A 17349-nucleotide genomic window follows, 5' to 3' on the forward strand; every position below is an offset into this window, starting at 1 on the left:
TCAGAAGAGGAGAATAAGAAGATGCAAGAACTTTTAAAAGATCTGCAGCAGCTTCGTGATGAGAAACTCATGTTGTCCCAGCAACTAGACAGCTATGTTGAATACAGCAGACAGCAGCAAGAATCCATTGCATCCTTGCAAAGTCAGCTGCAGGACTTCAGTCGTGACCAGCAGGTTTCGCAGTCAGTTTTGAAAGACAAAGATTCCAGTTTAGAACGAGAGAACAAGAGGCTGGCTTACGAAGTCCGAAACCTAGAGGCGCAGGTGTCATCACTGAAAGAGAATCTAGGGATTATGGAGATGGAAAGACAGGGACGAAGCGAGCACCTCAAGACATATCTGAATAGATGCCAGCAGCTGGAAGAAGCATTAAAGGAGATGGCAGCTGAAGCACAAGACCTGAAGCAAAAGCTGTCAGAGAAAGTACAGCAGCTGAGTGTGACGGAGGATGTCATGAAGGGTATGTTAGGAGAAAAGGATGCTGACCAGAAAACAGTATTGATGTTGTCTTCAGAACTGGAAACTGTCAAGAAAGAAAACACTTTCATGAAAAAGGAGCTGTCAGAGCTGCAGAAAACTTTAAAGAAGCGGGAGGCTAGGCTGTCCAAGCTGACCAAGGAGCTGAAAGGTGCAAAGACTTCAGAAGGTACTGCACAACTGGGTGAAAGTTCATCTGAAATGGGCTCCTCCCAGTTTGGGTCCCAGTATCTATTTGGTAGTGTAGACACTCTCTCCTCAAGTGCACATGAAGACAGTAGCATTAACAAGACTTTAGATAGCAGCGAACTGGTTACAGAAGCTGATGAACTTTGTAGCGACTTTGCAAGTGCAAGTGCCAAAAGTCAGAATCCAGAGACAGAAAGCTTGCGGCAGGCACTTTCTTACAAAGCTCAGCAACTTTTAGCAGCTCAAGCTGAGCTGGAAGCCATCAAGAAACAAATGAAGAGAAAAGATGCCAAACTTCTTTCTTTGACTAAGAAGCTGAAGAATACAGAAGCTACACCAGAGACCAAAGCAATGGGAGATGTAAGAGAAACAGTGGACACACCACCATTAACTCCCAGCACAAAGTCCACACCAGGTGCTGACTTCCAAGACTTCCAAGAAGTTGTTCGGGAGAGGGATCGGCTGGAAATGCTTCTCAGGGATACAGAGGACTCTCTGCATCAGGCGGAAGAGAGAAATGACATTCTGGAGCAGGACTTAGAAGACCTGGAGGCCAGGTTGCAGAAGGTGGAGCTAGAGAGAGGTCACATGGAGTCAGACCTCATGGACATTCAGGCCATTGTTTACCGGAGGCCACGGTCTGACTTCACCTATGTTATCAATATGCGAGACACACTGGCTAGACTACATCAACTCCTTGGAGAGCGAGTCCCTGCAGCTGGCCATTTTGGAGAGCAAATTGTAGACTTGCAGTGGGAAAGAGACAGCCTCTGGGAGCGCTTGAACAAGGCAGAGAAGTATATCCAGCAATGTGAAGAAGACAAAAATGCTTTGGGACAAAAGTGTCAAGCCTCCAGCATAGAGCTGCAACAAGCTGCTGAACGAGATCAAGCACAGATACAACAAATTCAAGAGCTGCAGCAGCAGCTTGCTGATGTGCAGGATGCTGCTGGTGTCAGTGGAGAGAAACAATTAAAGGACTTCTTGGCTGAGATGGATCAGCTACAGAAAGAGAAGCAGAGTGCATTGGACAGCCTGCAAAATGCAGTCACAAAGATTGAGCACTTGGAGAGGGAGAGGTGTGCCTTGCAGGAGAGCCTAGACCAGGTGCAGAGAGATCTGGCTGATGCGGATGGTTATTACAGGCAAATACATGAGGACCTCAACATTCAGCTTCAGCAACTTGAGTCACAGGTTTCGGAGCTTCGTCAGGAAAACGCTAGCCTTGTCGCACAAAGATCTGCAACACAAGATGATATTGTAAAACTTGACAGTGACTACAGAAGGGTTAACGAAGCCCTCAGCAAGGCTGCGCATGATCGAGATCTGGCCGAAAAGCAGCTTTCTGCCATGGAGAAAGATGTGGACTATCAGAGAACAAGGGCAGAGAAACTGCTCAAGTTGCTTCGTGAAAAAGAAAGTAGTGAAACATCAGCAACTGAAATGGTGACTCATCTGCAAAGTCAGGTAGAGCTGTCTCGGAATGAAGTCCATGATCTTCAGCAGATCCTCACCATCCTCCAGCAGCAAGAAGCAGCGGCTAAAGAAGAGGCTGCGAAGTGTCAGAGTCAGTTGTTGTGTAATTCACTGGAGTCCGTCACCAAAGCAGAGAAAATCTCCTCACTTGAAGAGCAAGTAGCCATTTTAAAACAGGACATGGTCTCCAGAAATGAAGACTTCCTAGAACTGGAGAAGATTGTGTCAGACTTAAAGCATGAGCTGCAATTAAAAGCTGCCACTGAAGAGCAGCAGCAGCTGGAGCTTTCAGCAGCTGTGAACAAACATGAGGGCTGATGCAGCAGATTCAGATGCTGACAGGACTTCAGCAGCAGGCTGAAATAGAGAGGGACAGTGCTTTAGCCAGCCAGGAGCTAGTCAGGAATGAGCTGACTCAACAGATAAAGCATTTGCAGCAACAGCTGGATGATAGTAGACAGTTATCGGCAAACTTAGAGAAGCAGCTGTTGACAGTTGAACAGGGCCAGCAAGAAGGTCTGTGGAGCCAAGAGTCTCAGTTCAGGGAGATGCAGCAGAAGCTCAGTGAGTGGGAAGCTTACTGCACACATCAGGACCAACAGAAGCAGCAGCTGGAGGAGCATGCAAGACAGCTGCAGCTGCAGTGTTTGGAGTTTACAGAGCAGAGCCAGCATTACCAGGAACTGATACTGCAGCTTGAGGGGCGAATAAACATTCTGGAGCAGCAACTGTTGGCTGTAACCAAAAGAGCTGATCAGGAAGATCGACTGAAGGCAAATCTAGAAGCCAGAGTTGTGGAGCTGGAGTCAGAATTACAAAGTAAAATTCATGCTTTCACAGAAGACATAGAATCTCTACGCTTGCAAGTGGAGGTGGAGAGGCAGATGGTGGTTAATCTGGATGCTGAAGTGAAGGCAGAAAGAGTGGCTGTTCAGGTTAGTGAAGCAGAGAAGTTGCAGCTGATGTTGAAACTGAAGGAGACTGAGGAAGAACTTTCAGCAGTAAGTCAAACCAAAGAGGAAACGGTCAGAAAACTTTCTGATTTGAACAGTGAACTTAGTCGGACAGCTAGTCACTCTGAGGAACTGCAGACACAGATTCTTCAGAAGGATAGAGCATTTGAAGGTGTCAGTGACTTGCTAGTGTCATCACAGAATGAGCTTAAGAGACTGAATGATGAGCTGCAGCAGTTGACTGAAAGGAATACAGCACTTCAAGCTCAGAATGCCTTTCTGCAGCAGGAACTGCATACAGCTCGTCAGAATCTGCACGTGACTGTTGAGAAACTGAGATCCAGCGAGTCAGGCTCCAGAGCTTGTGAGAGCAGTGCTGCACAGGAACTTCATAGTAAAATAGCTGAAATGCAGAAATCCCTCAAGAAAAAGGATGCCAAAGTTACTTCGCTCACCAAACAGCTAACCAAAAGTCAAGACAAGATGGAAATCCTGTCCAAAGAGCTTGAGCAAGCCAAAGAAGAGATTGCCCATCTGTGTTCCCATTCATCTGAGCATTCTTCAGTCGCAGATTTGACCAGCAAACATGCTGTTGCAGACTATTTCGCAACACAAGCGCCGGATGAAAATGTATTTGCTAGTTTCTTTCCAAGCAGCGATGCTGCACATAACCAGATACTTGCAGCAGATTGTGCCACCAAAGAAAAAGTCCAGCTTTGCAATGAGGAACCAAAGATGACTGCTCTGAAGGCGACAGATTCAGAGACTGATGATCTAATAACACAGCTCAGGTCACAGCTCCAGGCAAAGGAAGTACATGTAAGATATTATGTCCTGAGACTTTCTGCCAAGCAGCAAGTGTATTGTAAAGTTTATGCTCATGCGCTAACTGCCTTGCTAAGTTGTACTGCCCACTAACCTGTTGGATGCATCGTTCATATGTTCACCTGCCAACCAACCTTGGGCAAAGTTTGCTTCCTTTGCGGATCCTGAGTTCTGGATGAAAATGTCGTTTATTTGGGTACATGTTTGGTTGGCAGCGTGATCATGCCGTTATGCTGAATTTTTCTTTTCATTTCCTTCCATTGCAATATAGCTTTTGGAAAACAAAATGGAGGCATGAAGTGATAAAGGCTGCATCTGGTGTGAAGACATGTAAAAGGCAGATCTGGGGCTTGTGGAAAAGGTTACACCTTCCATAAACCTGCTCTCAAATAGGAGTGTAAACTGTGGTGGGATGGAAGTTGTAATTGTATTATTAAATGTTGAAATTACGACTCAAAATCTTTGTATAATACAGTAGTCTTGGGCAAGAACCAGGTGTGCCTTCCATCCTTGTCTTCCATCAGACTAGGCTTCATACGTTAGCAGCATTGTGTGGTTTTACACAGAACCCTTCCATTCAGTGCACATCTGCTCTGTTTGTGTTATGTCTCAACATAGGTAAAAATCTGATGATAAGTTTAAAATGTCCTTACTAACGATTTATTTATTTGCTCTTTTTGCAGCTAATGAATGAATCACTTTTATCTTAAATCTGCCCTTTCCAAGAAAATTAAACATATGATTTAGCATTTTGATATAGTCATTAATGTCATTGCATTTAAAACCTAAGTTTGTGTTTCAGTCCTTGTGTATTCTTGCATTTACTTCCCACTTTAGATGATGCGTTGTGGGAATCAACATTCTTTTTTGTAGCACATTCTAAGTTACGCACTAGGTTATGTATAGAGATAATCGGATATATATGTTTAATAACTTACACTAAAATCAGTTTAGTTTGGTGAAGGGCTTTGTAAAGCAGAGCAGTAAATACGAAGTGTCATGGCTTATCTTGCTTGCACTGGCAGCACACTACTGTGCCTCTCATTTAGGTTATGTATCACTGTTCTAGTTTTAATCAATGGAGGACTAATTACTTTTCTGTAGAATTTAAGTCTAGATTTACGTTTCAATCATTTGTTGCTGTTTTCTTTGACGTGTTGGTTTATTATTTATGTTTTTGCTGTTATTTGAAAGGTAAAGGTAGGTTTCCTTTTAAAAAGTAACAGCATTTAGGTTAGCTTTCACAGATTTTCTATATATTTTATATTGAAGAATTTAATAGATAAAAAGTTATATATTAAAGAAAGCTAGTTCTTTATTTCATTCTTTAGAAATGCATTGCTGCTTAAGAGTGAAAAAAACTGGTTTTGACACTTTTTTATTTAGGTCATTTTTGGGGGACTGCTGAGAAAGTTAATAAATACAGTTGGTATTTTTTTTATAAATGCAGTTCATGTTAGTGTTTTGCAGTTGGTAAGGCTACGTCCATTTTGTTAATGATGAACTTAATCTTTGCTTCCTGTACAAGGTGGCTGACCTAACACAGACCATTGAGACATTTCAAGAACAGCTGCAGATGTATGGCCAGTCCATGGAGGCCCTGCAGAGCCAGGTCAGCCAACTGGAAGAGCAGAAAGAGGTTGCAGAACAGTTGGCTGATTCACAAGCCATTCAGATGAGAGAGCTGAAAGACAAACTTGCTGAAGCACTATCACAGAAAGAAGAGTCTGAGAAGACACTTAGCAATATTCAAAGTGACCTGGATACAAAACTGTCAGAGGCATTGTCAGCAAAGGAGGAAGCTGAAAGCAGTTTGAATAAGCTTGACCAGCAATTAGGGGAACTTGGTGCCAAGTTTTCAGAGTCTGTGATGGAAAGGTCAGAGCTGGAAAATAAGGTTGTCAAGATGCATGACCTGCTAGCAGAACTAGAATCCAGGCTGTCGGCAGAACTGTCAGAGAAGTCAAGAGTAGAATGTGAGGTGCAGACTCTGAACCAGCAGCTGACAGAGATTAAGTCACAGCTATCTGATGTGTCTTCAGAGAAGGAGGAGGCTGAGGCAAGTGCCATCAAACTAAATGATCAATTGTCTGAACTAGGCACCTAAGCTATCTGAGGTTTTTGATAGCAAAAGCTGAAGCAGAGAACAAAGCAGAGAGGCTTGAGTTGGAGTTGAGAACTTCTAGAGAACATCTCAGTCAGCTTCAATTATTGTCCGAGCAGTCATCTGATGAACTAAGCAAAGAGTTGCATGGTCGCTTGGAGGAGAATGCTGCCTTGCAAAATCAGCTTCTATCATTCAAGCAGGAACTTTGTGAGGTCAAGGACCAGCAGAGACTGATTGAAGAAGAGAAGAATATGTTGCAGGTTCAGCTGGCTTCCAGTCAGCAGGAGCTTGAGAATCTGAAGGAAACTCTAACCTGTGTCCAGATAGAAAGAGACTGTCAACAGGCTGAGATGGAATCTGTGCAAAATCTGAAGAGAAATATGGAAGAACAAGTGAGTGAGCTTAAGAGTGAAGCAGCTGCTGCTCACGAACAGTTGAGGGAGTCTCAGGAAGCGAAGCTGTCAGCTGAGTCAAGGGCACTGCAGCTCCAGCGAGAAGTAGAGGCATTGTCAGAAACAGTACCATCCTCAGATTCCTTGTTGGCAGACCTTGCCAGGCTGCAGCAAGAGAAATCCTCATACTCAACACATGTGGAGGAACTGGAGGAAGCACTGACAGCTCTTGCGGTTAAGTATGATGGCATACTGGCTGCCTCGGAACCAGTGCGTGCAGAGCTGGAAACTGTCCAAAATCAGCTGATGGCATCCCAGGACCATTCTCGTGAAATGGAGGTTGCTGTTAGTGACCTCACAAAACAGCTAGAAGAATCTCAGTCCCTTTGTGCCTCGCAAAACATGGCCATGAAAGCAGTGCAGTCAGATCTGGAGCAGGCTCAGTCATCTTTGCTAGCCTGTCAGTCACAGCTGCAGGACACTGAAGCTGCTCTGTCAAAAGAGCTAGCAGTTGTCCGAGAAGACAATCGTGACTTGTTGGAAAAATCTTCTATGTTGGAGGAGCAAATAGCTGAGCTGAAGGCCCAACTGCTGGACCAGAGTGGCTCTGAGACAAAGATGCAGCACATGCTAGAAACCACAAACCAGCAGCTGTCGGAGAAGGATGATCAAGTGGATAATTTGCAAGAAAAGCTTCAGATAGCCAGGAACCAGGTAACTACAGGTTTGATCACACAGCTCATGTATAGGAAAATATATATATATGAGTGTGACCTGCCACCACGAAATGAGTCTTAAGTCACACAGACCAGTTTCAAAGTAGAGGCCCAGAAAGGTGATTAGGATCAACTTTTTGCCATTGGATCTGCACACTTCAAAAGGTCAAAAACCTGTACATTTTAAAAATATACAATTTGCAAAATCTGAAATTTTCGACTTCAGATTCATTCTGTGGTGGCGGGTCACATATATACTTGTTCATATGGTGAACTACTAACAGTAAAGTTTGTGTCAGATCCAGTTTGTTCATTGACAGGTAAAGAGATGGAGAGAAACAGAAGGAAAGAGGTTGTGGGGTTGAAAGAGGAAAAACAAATGGAGAAACATTTACAGCTGGCACATGTCTGAAACCTTCAGTTTAGGAACTTTTGTTATGACTTTCAGATTGCAGATCTGACACAGAAACTGCACACAAAGGAGGAGAAAATGATGTCCCTTGTGGAGACCATGCGGGAGATGGAGGAGCGACTTGAGCAGCTCACAGCTGAGGCTGAGGAAGGAAATAGACAGGCCACTGTGCCTGGCAGTCTAGCTGCTGAACAGGTAGGAATACTAGCAGAATACAAGAATAAGGCTTGCCCTGATAATGTTCTGTGGCATTTTACTGTTTACTTCAGCAATGGAATGAAATGTTTCTACCAGAGAAGAACAAACAACACGAAGCATTGAAACGTAACCATGGCCCATATTATATGTCTGCAGGGCGTGCATGAGGAGCTCCTCACACTTAAAGCTCAGCTGACAGCCAAGGAGGAGAGTCTAGCAGCTAGGAGAAATTGGTGTCCGATAAAGAACTGACTTTGAAGAAAGCCTTGGCTACTGTCAAAAAGCTCAAGTATCAGTTAGAGCAAACAAATACAAAGGTCAGCTGAGAAACTTACATTTATTGATAAACATATACATAGGGGTGAATGAAGAGTTCTAAGATTTTCTTACAGCAAAGACATTTTATTTGTACTTTACACTAGGATCAATAAAGAAGCTTGCAGTTATTGTACTTTCTAGAGTAGTGTTTAAGGAAATCTTTATGTGGGGGTATATCTTAGTTATGTTCATTGTGTCTGGCTTTGAGCTGTGTACAGTTAATAAAAATCATCATTTCTCTTCTGTAGGTGCAGCAGCTCACTCAGGAAAAAGAAGCACTTGAGCAACAAATAGCACAACAACAGGAAATTCCGTCCTCATTTGTCGAAGTAGCAGCGATCAAAGAGCAGAAAGTCATAGCTGAAGAGAAACTCCAAAGCTCTGAAAATGTTGGTACTGGCCGAATATTAGCAGATGCAGACCAGCACCCATTAGAGCTTCAAGAACTAAAGAAGCAGGTGCAAGCAATCAGTGAATACTGCCAGCGTCTTCAAGAACAGGTTCAGACCTTGACAGAGAGTAACCAGCTTGCAGAGAGCTCAAAACTTTCTGCTCTTCAACAACTAAAACTGGAGCAGCAAACAGCAGAGAAAGCTACGCAGGAAGTATCTTTTCTGCAGCAGCAGTTGTCCAGTGCAGAGCAAGAGCTCACCCAGAACCAGGAAGAATTACTTTCTCTTCAGGAACAGCTTGTCCAACTCAAACAGGAACAAGTAAAGACAGAGAAACTGAAAGAGGAAGACTCACTGCTGAAAGAACAGATGTCCAGCCTAGACCAGGAGCTTGCCAGTGCTAAGCAAGAGATTCTTAGCCTTCAGGAGCAGCTTACCCTCAGGCAGGAGGATTTGGACCAGGTACGACAAGATTATGCCAGTCTGCAGGAACACATGGACCAGATGCAGGAGGACTCGGACAAGACACTGGGTCAACTTGATTCACTCCAGCATTCCTTGAGTGAGGCACGCCAAAGTGCGGAGAAAATGCAGCAAGATAACACCAGTCTGCAGAACACTGTGACAGCTATTGGGCAGGAAGCAGAGAAGGCTCAGCAAGAAGCAGAAAAAGCTCATCAAGACTTAATGTCAGTGCAGGAGCAGCTCTTGCAGGCCAAGGAAGAGGCAAGTCAAGCAGTGGAGCAATGCTCATCCCTGAAGCAAATGCTCAGAGAACGGGAGGAGAAAGTGCAACAACTGCAGCAAGAAAGAGACAGTTTATGTGAGCAGCTAGCAGAAGTGGAGTCTTTAAAGTTCTCTGTGGAAGAGAAGACCAGGCATGTGGAGCAGCTTACGCTGGCTGTGGAGGACATGAGGAGTGCCAAGATAGAACAGGCTCAACTGAAGGAGGACTTTGACCAGCAGGTGACCTCCATGCTGTCGGTGGTGGAGACTTTGCGAGGCAACCTCAGCAAACGGGATGAGGAGCTAGAGGAGATGATGAGGGAGATGTTGAGCTTGAAGGAGAGGTTGGCAGAACGTGAAGGAGAAGTGTCCAGTTTGCAGGATAACCTCAGAGATGTGCAGGATGTGATTGCAGTGACCAAACTGGACCTGGAAGCAGTCACTGGTGATTTTAACAATCGTAGCAAGGACATGGAAGCACGTATCAGTGAGTTGGAAAATGAGCGAGATGCTTTGAGGGGTGAGCTTCAGGCAGAGAAAGACAGGACCCAGGAGACACTGACACAGCTGTCCGAGGCTCAGAACAAAGAAGCTGCCATGGCTGCAGAAGCAGAAGCATTGAGAAGCACATATCAAGAACAGATAAAATCGCTGTCTGCAGAGCTTGCTGATGCCAGGCAGCAAATGGCTCAGTTGGATGAGGTGAATGTATCTCTTGTAGCAGAGCTACAGAATAAAACCAGTGATCTACAATCTTTGGAGGACTTGCATTGTCAGGTCCGGTCACTTAATTCAGACATTTTGACGTACCAGCAGCAGATAGAGGTGCTGAGTAAAGGTCATCAAAGAACTTCAAGTGAAGAATCTGAAAAACAGTTGGAACCAGCTGCCGAGAGTGATAGTTTCTCACAGATACAGGCCTACCAACAGGAGATAGAAGATCTTAAAGAACAGCTTGCACAGGTCAAGCTGGCAATCAAGGTTCCTGCTTTGAGTAATGAGTCGACCATGGAACTGAAACCCCAACTTGATCAAATGGTTACTGAAAAAACAGACAGGGAAACCACCATACAGGACTTGCAGGAGTTGGTCCAGCGCCTGCAGGCTGAAAAATCCTCTCTTACTGCCTCTTTGGACCAGACACAAGAAGAACTGGAGCAGGAGCAGCAGGTGGTGCTTCAGAAGGATGCAGACTTGGCCAGCCTGCGTTCTGCTACTGATGCTCTAGGTGCTCAACTGAAGCGAGCGCTGCAAGAGAAGGAGAAGCTGCAGCAGCAAAAAGAGCAGCTGGAAATGGACTGCGATACTTTGAGGGGAGAGATCGAGGGTATGGAAAAGATCATCGCGGATGCCCAGTTTGCTGAGACGGATTCGGTTGGAGAGCGCAGGCGACTGCAGCAGGATTTGAACAAGGTGCTGCAAGACAATGCTGCTCTCAAAGCTCAAATAGAAGAGCTGCAGACATTGTCAGCGCAGAAACAGCAACAAAGTGCAGCAGAAAACAGCAGTGGGAATGATTCATGGGACTGGGGAGTGCAGGTCGCTGTGGAAGAGCCTGTGGTTATACAGCAGAGTCTGCAGCAGGCAGCACCAAAGCCACTCCATTCCAGTGAAGTGATTTTACAAGAAGTCAGACAGCAGTACCAGAGGCTGCAGCTAGAGCATGACAAGGTGAGTGTAGGTGGCTGTAGTCTCAACTGAAATGGAAATGCTTATCAAGCCACCAAGACATCTTGTCAAATGCACATCTAGAGTTTTGATGAAAACTTGTACCAAGCATCAATTTCATGGTTTCAGTGAGTGCATGAAGTATTGATTTTGGCAATACATTAAAAACGCATGGTTGTTCTATTCTTGGAGCCTTGCTGTCTTATGTTCATGTAAAAGGACATGCATGCGCACACACAAACACACTCCTTGTCACTCACTCTCAATGTTTGCATTTGCATGTATCTGTATAGGTTATGCAGGTACAGAAGTGCTGCAGTCATTTAATGTTATATTGGACCAAATGCCCATTGGTGATAACATTAAATTGTTGCCCTTTTTAATATTCAGGTACGAAATCGACTGCAGGTGAATGAAATAAAATGTGAGAAGATGCTAGTCAAGTTGAAAGCTTTTAAAGAAAAGAATGAACGCTTGCAACTCACTCTGGATGAAACTCAGAGGAACTCCGAGCGCCAGCTTTGGGAAGTTCGTCGTGGCCTAGAGGAGCAGCTACAAGGACTGCGCATCCGGCTGAGAGATGTTGAAACTTACAATGGACAACTCATACATGAAAACAACACTTTGAAGGAGGCAGCAGCCAAAGCATCCGGAGTTGCTTCTGTGAGTCTGTCTGGCATTGCTGAGATCTCTTTGGTGGTCTTCAGTACCTTCAGAAAGTTGTGTGGCAGATATGTGATGTGGTATATTGTCATCCACACTGATGTTTTTGATGTCATTCTGTCACTCAGCATACAGTTTCATATTATGCCATGTGTCTCATGATTGCATTATGTGGGACTGTGCCTTTACAGGTGCTTGGGAGCCTAGTGAACCAAACATCTCTCAGTCCCCATATCTTTTGTAGTTGTTAACTTTCCGACCTCTCTCACCTGAAGTGCTTTTTTAAATCTAAATGCATAGCTAGTTTCACAGTACATGCAATGCAGTAGTATTTTTCATTTCTTCTTCATATCTTTCTTATTTGTCTTTCATTTATATCTCTCTAGGTCAAACTTTCTCATATTCTCTTACACTTATACAGTCAAAATTATTTTCACGAGATGTCAGAGGATTTCGTTAACATGGAATTAACTCAACACAGGACACAGAAGAGCTGAAGCGACTGCAGTTAGTGGTGGCTCAGCTACAGAGCAGATGTCAGGTTCTGAGTGAGGAGAAGACTACTTTAGAGGCTGCCCAGCAACAGGAGCTTGCTGAGGCCAACGCCCAGGTGCAGAAAGCTCAGCAAGAGATGGAGCAGCATAGAATTCTGGCACAGAACCTGCAGCAAGAGTTGGAGCGATTGAAACGAGAGAAAGCAGATAAGCTGCAGGAGGCTTCATTGGCTGCACAGCAGAGTCAGCAGCTGCTTCAGACTGAGGTCAGGAATGTGGCCATGGTTATCTGTTCCATGAGCATTACTTCTTACACCAATCAACAAAATGCTAGTCCATTTTCTAACCCTTTCTCTTTTTTCGTCCACTGATTAGTTGTCAATAACTGTGATTATAACCTGCCTGCTTGTCTTCTTCTGCAGATTTATGATACTCCTTACTATTTGTTTCTCGATCCCTCTTTGCGTCTTCTATGTTTGTCTTTTGTTATTATTATTCAGCCTCTGTCCTTCGTATGCTGTCCATGTCTCCTTAAGCACTGAGAGCATTCTCCTTCATGAGTGTGGTCATGCGCTATATAAATCACATGTTTATATAAATCACACTGTCTGCTTTATAGAGAAATGTGCTCTATAAGTGCACTTTATTAGAGAGACCTAAGAATGTTTTAAATTAAGTTACTATGTTTGATATTTGCTTTCGTTACCATTTGCTAGTATCATAATCTGATACATTTCATTTGTGTTTTTTGTATAAATTATTTTTTCAAGTAAATGAAAAATTGACCACAGGCTTGATGTAGCTTTATAAGCAATTTAGTGAGAGTAAGCAGTCTCTCTTTAATTTTATAAATGAACATAGTATTTGGTGTTTTTAAAAAATAGGTTGAGAGTCTGCAGAACCAACTCAAAGACTTGCGTAAACACTACCAAATGCTTCAGGAAGACAACAACCAGTACCAAGAAGTCCTTGCTTCTCTTACAACCACCAACAAAGAACTCAAGCGCCAGGTGGAACAACTTCAGTTTGACCTCAGCAAGACAACAAAGTCACCATTGCTGACAGACATTCCTGCTGTTTCTTCCATTTCACCTCCAGCCTCTGCAGACATTCCAGACAGTAATTATGTCAGCCAGAAAGACGTGCAGAACCTGGAAAGGCAGGTCCAACAGCTGGAGACGGAGAAGCACGATCTCACAGAGGAGCTGGAAGGGGTGATGGAAGAAGCAATTGCTTTGAGGCGGGAGAAGCAGCAGCTTGCTATGCGCGTTGGTGATGTTGTTCATCAGATATCACAGCTACAAGAACAGCATAAAGTGGAGGTGATGGGGCTGCAGGAACAGATTAGTGGCCTGACCTGGAGGCTGGAGGAGGCCTCTGGCTGGGAGGAGGAGGTGGAGGACTTGAAACAGCAGTTGGAAGCATCGAGCACCAGTAAACACACCGAGCTGCTGGCAGAAATCTCCAGGCTGACCATCATTGCTGACAAGGCTGAGTCTCTTGATACTCAGTTGCTTGAGCTTCAAAGGGAGGTGATTGAAAAGTCTAAAGAGCTGGAGGAAACCAGACTCATTGTGAGTGTGAAGGAAGAGGAAATTGTGTCACTTAAGGACAGTCTTTTGAAGGCAAACAAAGAATCTTGCAGGCTTAAGGGAGATTTAGATGTGCAGAACGAAAAAGTGGCGGGACTGGATGAACAGATAGTGGCACTGACGCAAGAGTTGGCAGACTCACAGGGAGAAGCTAGCAAGCTTAGGCGACAGGCTGATCTGTTCACAGCTAAGCTAGACACAGTGCAGTCTCTCGAGTTGGATTTTGAGTCATTGAGTGAGGAGTACCATGGAGTGCTCAGAGACAATTCAGCCCTTGTGCAGCAGATTGAGGTACTTCACAGACGCATTGAGGAACTTTCGCGACAGGCAAGTCTAGTTTTGCAACGAGGGTTATGGCTTTTCCTGCTAAAGTCTTGTAAGATCAAGAAATTCCTGCTTTCAAATAGTTGTTAGTGGGTAAAGAAGCCACTTTTTTACCATTAGCAAGATTTTTTTGTTGTGACTTCAGCACATTGTATTATGGTGATCTTTCTCTGTTAACAGAGACAAATGGGATGATGGATGTAAAAGGAAAAGGTAATCTTTCAGGGATTGTGAATAAAATTTAGTATTCTTGAATATGATATTGTCTATCATTTTGGAGTCTTTGATCCCCAAAGATATTCCTGCCAGACTTCTCATTTTTAAACTTTGTTGCTGTCACTGCATGGTCTTTTGGCTGTTTCAAGTCTCTAACCCTTCAATCCTTTTCTTCACCAAGGACCAAGAAGCAGCATTGGACCAAGGACGACGAGAGCATTTTGAACGTGAGATCGACCGCTTGAACCAACGAATCATGGAGCTGGAGGAACAGGTGGCATCTCTCTTGACTACTAACACTCACTTAAAACAAGAACTGGCTGCAACCTCCTCCAATGTACAGCAGCTGACCTTTCAGCATCAGGCTCTGCAGGCCCAGTGTCAGTTGACACCAACCGCTGGAGATGATGCAGCGGACTATGACAGGCTACAGGAGCAGTTTCGTAAGGTACTGGAGGAGAAAAACCAGCTACAGGAGGAGGTAAATCAGGACCAGCATTCTCTCCAGCAGAGGGAGGCACGATGCCAGCAGTTGGCCATGCAAGTGAGTGCAGATAGCTGTCATGTGAACATCTCCGTCTAGTCTTGGCATCATCATGTTCAGTTTTTACATCTGTAGAGTCTAGTCTTAGTATTGTTATGCTAAGAAATTTGGTTCTCATTTATGCTGCGTACCAAGTGTGTTAACAGTCTGTCACCTTGAGCAAATGCTTACAATTGTTGTGGTTTGAGTAGGAGTTTAGGATAAGCTGCTGTTAGAAAGTACCATGTTGATTGTTGATGGTCCCCATTAGTAACAGGCAAGAACTGAGGTTTCTGGGTGATACTTTAGAAATGTTAAAAAAACCCTGTTCTGTAAGACTGTGAAGATGTGAAGGTATTTCATTCTCCATCATCGCCTGTCCTGTCATGTTTCTGTCATTTCTGTTATCAGCTATATTCTGATCAGTCACACCAGGGTGAGGTAGGATATATTACATGGACTTCATTTTTTAAATGCAGGGTATCATGGTGGCTTGTGAAGCATTTGATTTTCAAACACTTGTTTTTTGTGAAGCTGTTTCAGCAGTTATGACTTATTTGTTCTTCGGTACATTTTGTCCTGTTGAATTAACCTCAGGGTGCTGTGTTTTTGTGCTGCCTGATTGTAAACCCATGTTGCTGACTTGCTAAACCTTATTATTTCTGCTCATTACTGATATTCACTGGTCAGCAGGAGCCTTTGAGCTTATTTCTAAGAAAGGTTTTTTTTAAGCTTGGCCATTCTAGATGACAATGGATTTCATTTGCTAAGTCAGGAACACTTTTTCCCGGTTTGTTGACTGATTGGATGTGTGGGTCACTGACACATTTCAGCACTGTTCATGTTGTTTGTGAAGAGGGTGCTGGTTTACCTGCTTTTCTCTACTTTGAAGATAGAGAATAAGAATCATAGCTTGGTGAATTTCCTAAGCTTTTCATCAGAAAATAGAAGAAAGATTCTTTCATTTAAAAAAAAATGAAAGCATGGCATCCAAAAAAAAGTAAGATAGCTGCTGGAAAACTGTGTGTGTGGTTATTTGAGTTGTATGTCAAAACAGTTATGTGTGGTTATTTAAAATCCTAACCACTGTTGGTAAAAGGAGGAGTTTATGATGTTAGGTTGGTCAACTGGTGGAGGACCGTACATATCTCAATACACAGCTGGGCACCCTGTCCAGGTCGCTGAGGGAGAAAGAGGCTGAGTGGATTGCTATGAGACAGCAATACTCTAGTCTGCACCAGGCACACATAGCTACCCAGGCAAAGGTACAGTAGTTACTATAGTCTGCACCAGGCACAAGAAGCTACTCAGCCAGTAGTAAATAGGTACAGTTGTTACGTTGACAAGAGCGCACAGGTACCTGAAAGTATAGTAAGCTGCACCAAGCAAACATAACCACCAAGGCAAAAGTGGCATAGGAACAGACATTTTGAGTAGAGTCGTGAGTTTAGAGGTATACTTTAAATGAAAGATGGGAGAACTATTGCTGAAAGGGCTTTGTAGCTATGTAGACCATTGTTTATGAGGTCATGGGCCATTTTTTTTGGGGGTGGGGGGAAGAGGGGGATACACTATGAATAAAATGTCTGTGTCGCATGTTTTGAAGGCTTTTCTGGTTGTCTAACTTAGTTAAAGCTTTTGGCAAAAAACTTCTTCATGCAACAAATATTTCTTATTTTACAGGACAGATGTATTTTTCAATGCTTCTGAGGTTTCTGTTCATTTGTGTTTGTGTGTGTTTGCAGGTTGGAGAACTAGAGCGTCGAGTGGCTCTGGAATCACTTCAGAAAGATGTTGATGTGGAGGAGATATCAAAAGCTGATGAATCCAGACACCAGGCTCTGCAGGAAAGGTGTGTAGGTGCATGTGTACATCCAAAGAAGGATGCAATGTTACCATTTTTTAAACAAGAGATAGGAAAATGGATTTACTTGTAAACTTGTATAAGATTGTAGCTTAAAGCCAAACAGCAAATATTTAGGGGATCATATTTTTGTGGTATGGATTTCTCTAGTCCTGTCATCTATGGGCCTTACATTAACTTATCTTGTCCAGATGTCATTTTACAGATTGGAAGCACTGAATGCCGACTACCAAAAAGCCATACACAACTTGCATTTAGTGGAAGATCAACTGGCCAGAGAAAGTGCAGCCAAACTGCAAGCTGAACGTGCCCTAGGAGAGGCCCAGGAACACATCAGGTTACAAGCATCAGGTTCTTTACATGAGGTTAGTGATCCACTGTCCACATGCTACATCTGTTTCTGATCTGATCCACCTCCTGTCTGTTCTCCTGTGGTCTTGTCATCTGGTAAAGTCAGTGAGTAACAAAATTTTGAAGTTCTTTTTCTTTGAGACAACACGACAGCAATTCCCTTCCTCCTGCTTATCTTTGTGACCGAGTTGTGGTGAAAAGTAGTCTTAGGCAAGCATCAAGGGAGATAAACCCCAAAAGGACGAGAAAATTAGACTTAAAAATGTAAATGTTCGTGAAAGTTATGTGTTCCCTCAAGCTTTGCTAAGGAGAGAGTTTGACATATTCCCCGTCATCCCCAGCTAGACACACGAAGAGAGAAAAGTAAGCTGATTGTATTCTGCTGAATGGCTTTCTGTTGAAAAGAAGTAAAACAGTTTTGGGGTTATAAAAGAGCATTTTTAATACTCAGTTGCTGCTTTATTGTCATGTGC

The 17349-nt window shown here is 43.7% G+C and overlaps 1 protein-coding gene across 1 annotated transcript in view; it reads left to right on the forward strand.

Moving 5' to 3' along the window:
* The window catches only part of LOC112566008 (nesprin-1-like), a 47328-nt gene that overhangs the window by 26543 nt on the left and 3436 nt on the right, over positions 1–17349 (forward strand). Inside the window, 14 exon segments of the mRNA XM_025241931.1 lie at positions 1–2453; positions 2456–3914; positions 5449–6015; positions 6018–7133; positions 7584–7742; positions 7970–8062; positions 8312–10852; positions 11240–11512; positions 11994–12272; positions 12891–13925; positions 14320–14682; positions 15780–15926; positions 16407–16513; positions 16731–16890. Coding sequence (XP_025097716.1) covers positions 1–2453; positions 2456–3914; positions 5449–6015; positions 6018–7133; positions 7584–7742; positions 7970–8062; positions 8312–10852; positions 11240–11512; positions 11994–12272; positions 12891–13925; positions 14320–14682; positions 15780–15926; positions 16407–16513; positions 16731–16890 — 10752 coding nt within the window.

This window comes from Pomacea canaliculata, linkage group LG6 (genome assembly GCF_003073045.1).
Source record: "Pomacea canaliculata isolate SZHN2017 linkage group LG6, ASM307304v1, whole genome shotgun sequence".
In the NCBI taxonomy this organism is placed as follows: Eukaryota; Metazoa; Mollusca; class Gastropoda; order Architaenioglossa; family Ampullariidae; genus Pomacea; species Pomacea canaliculata.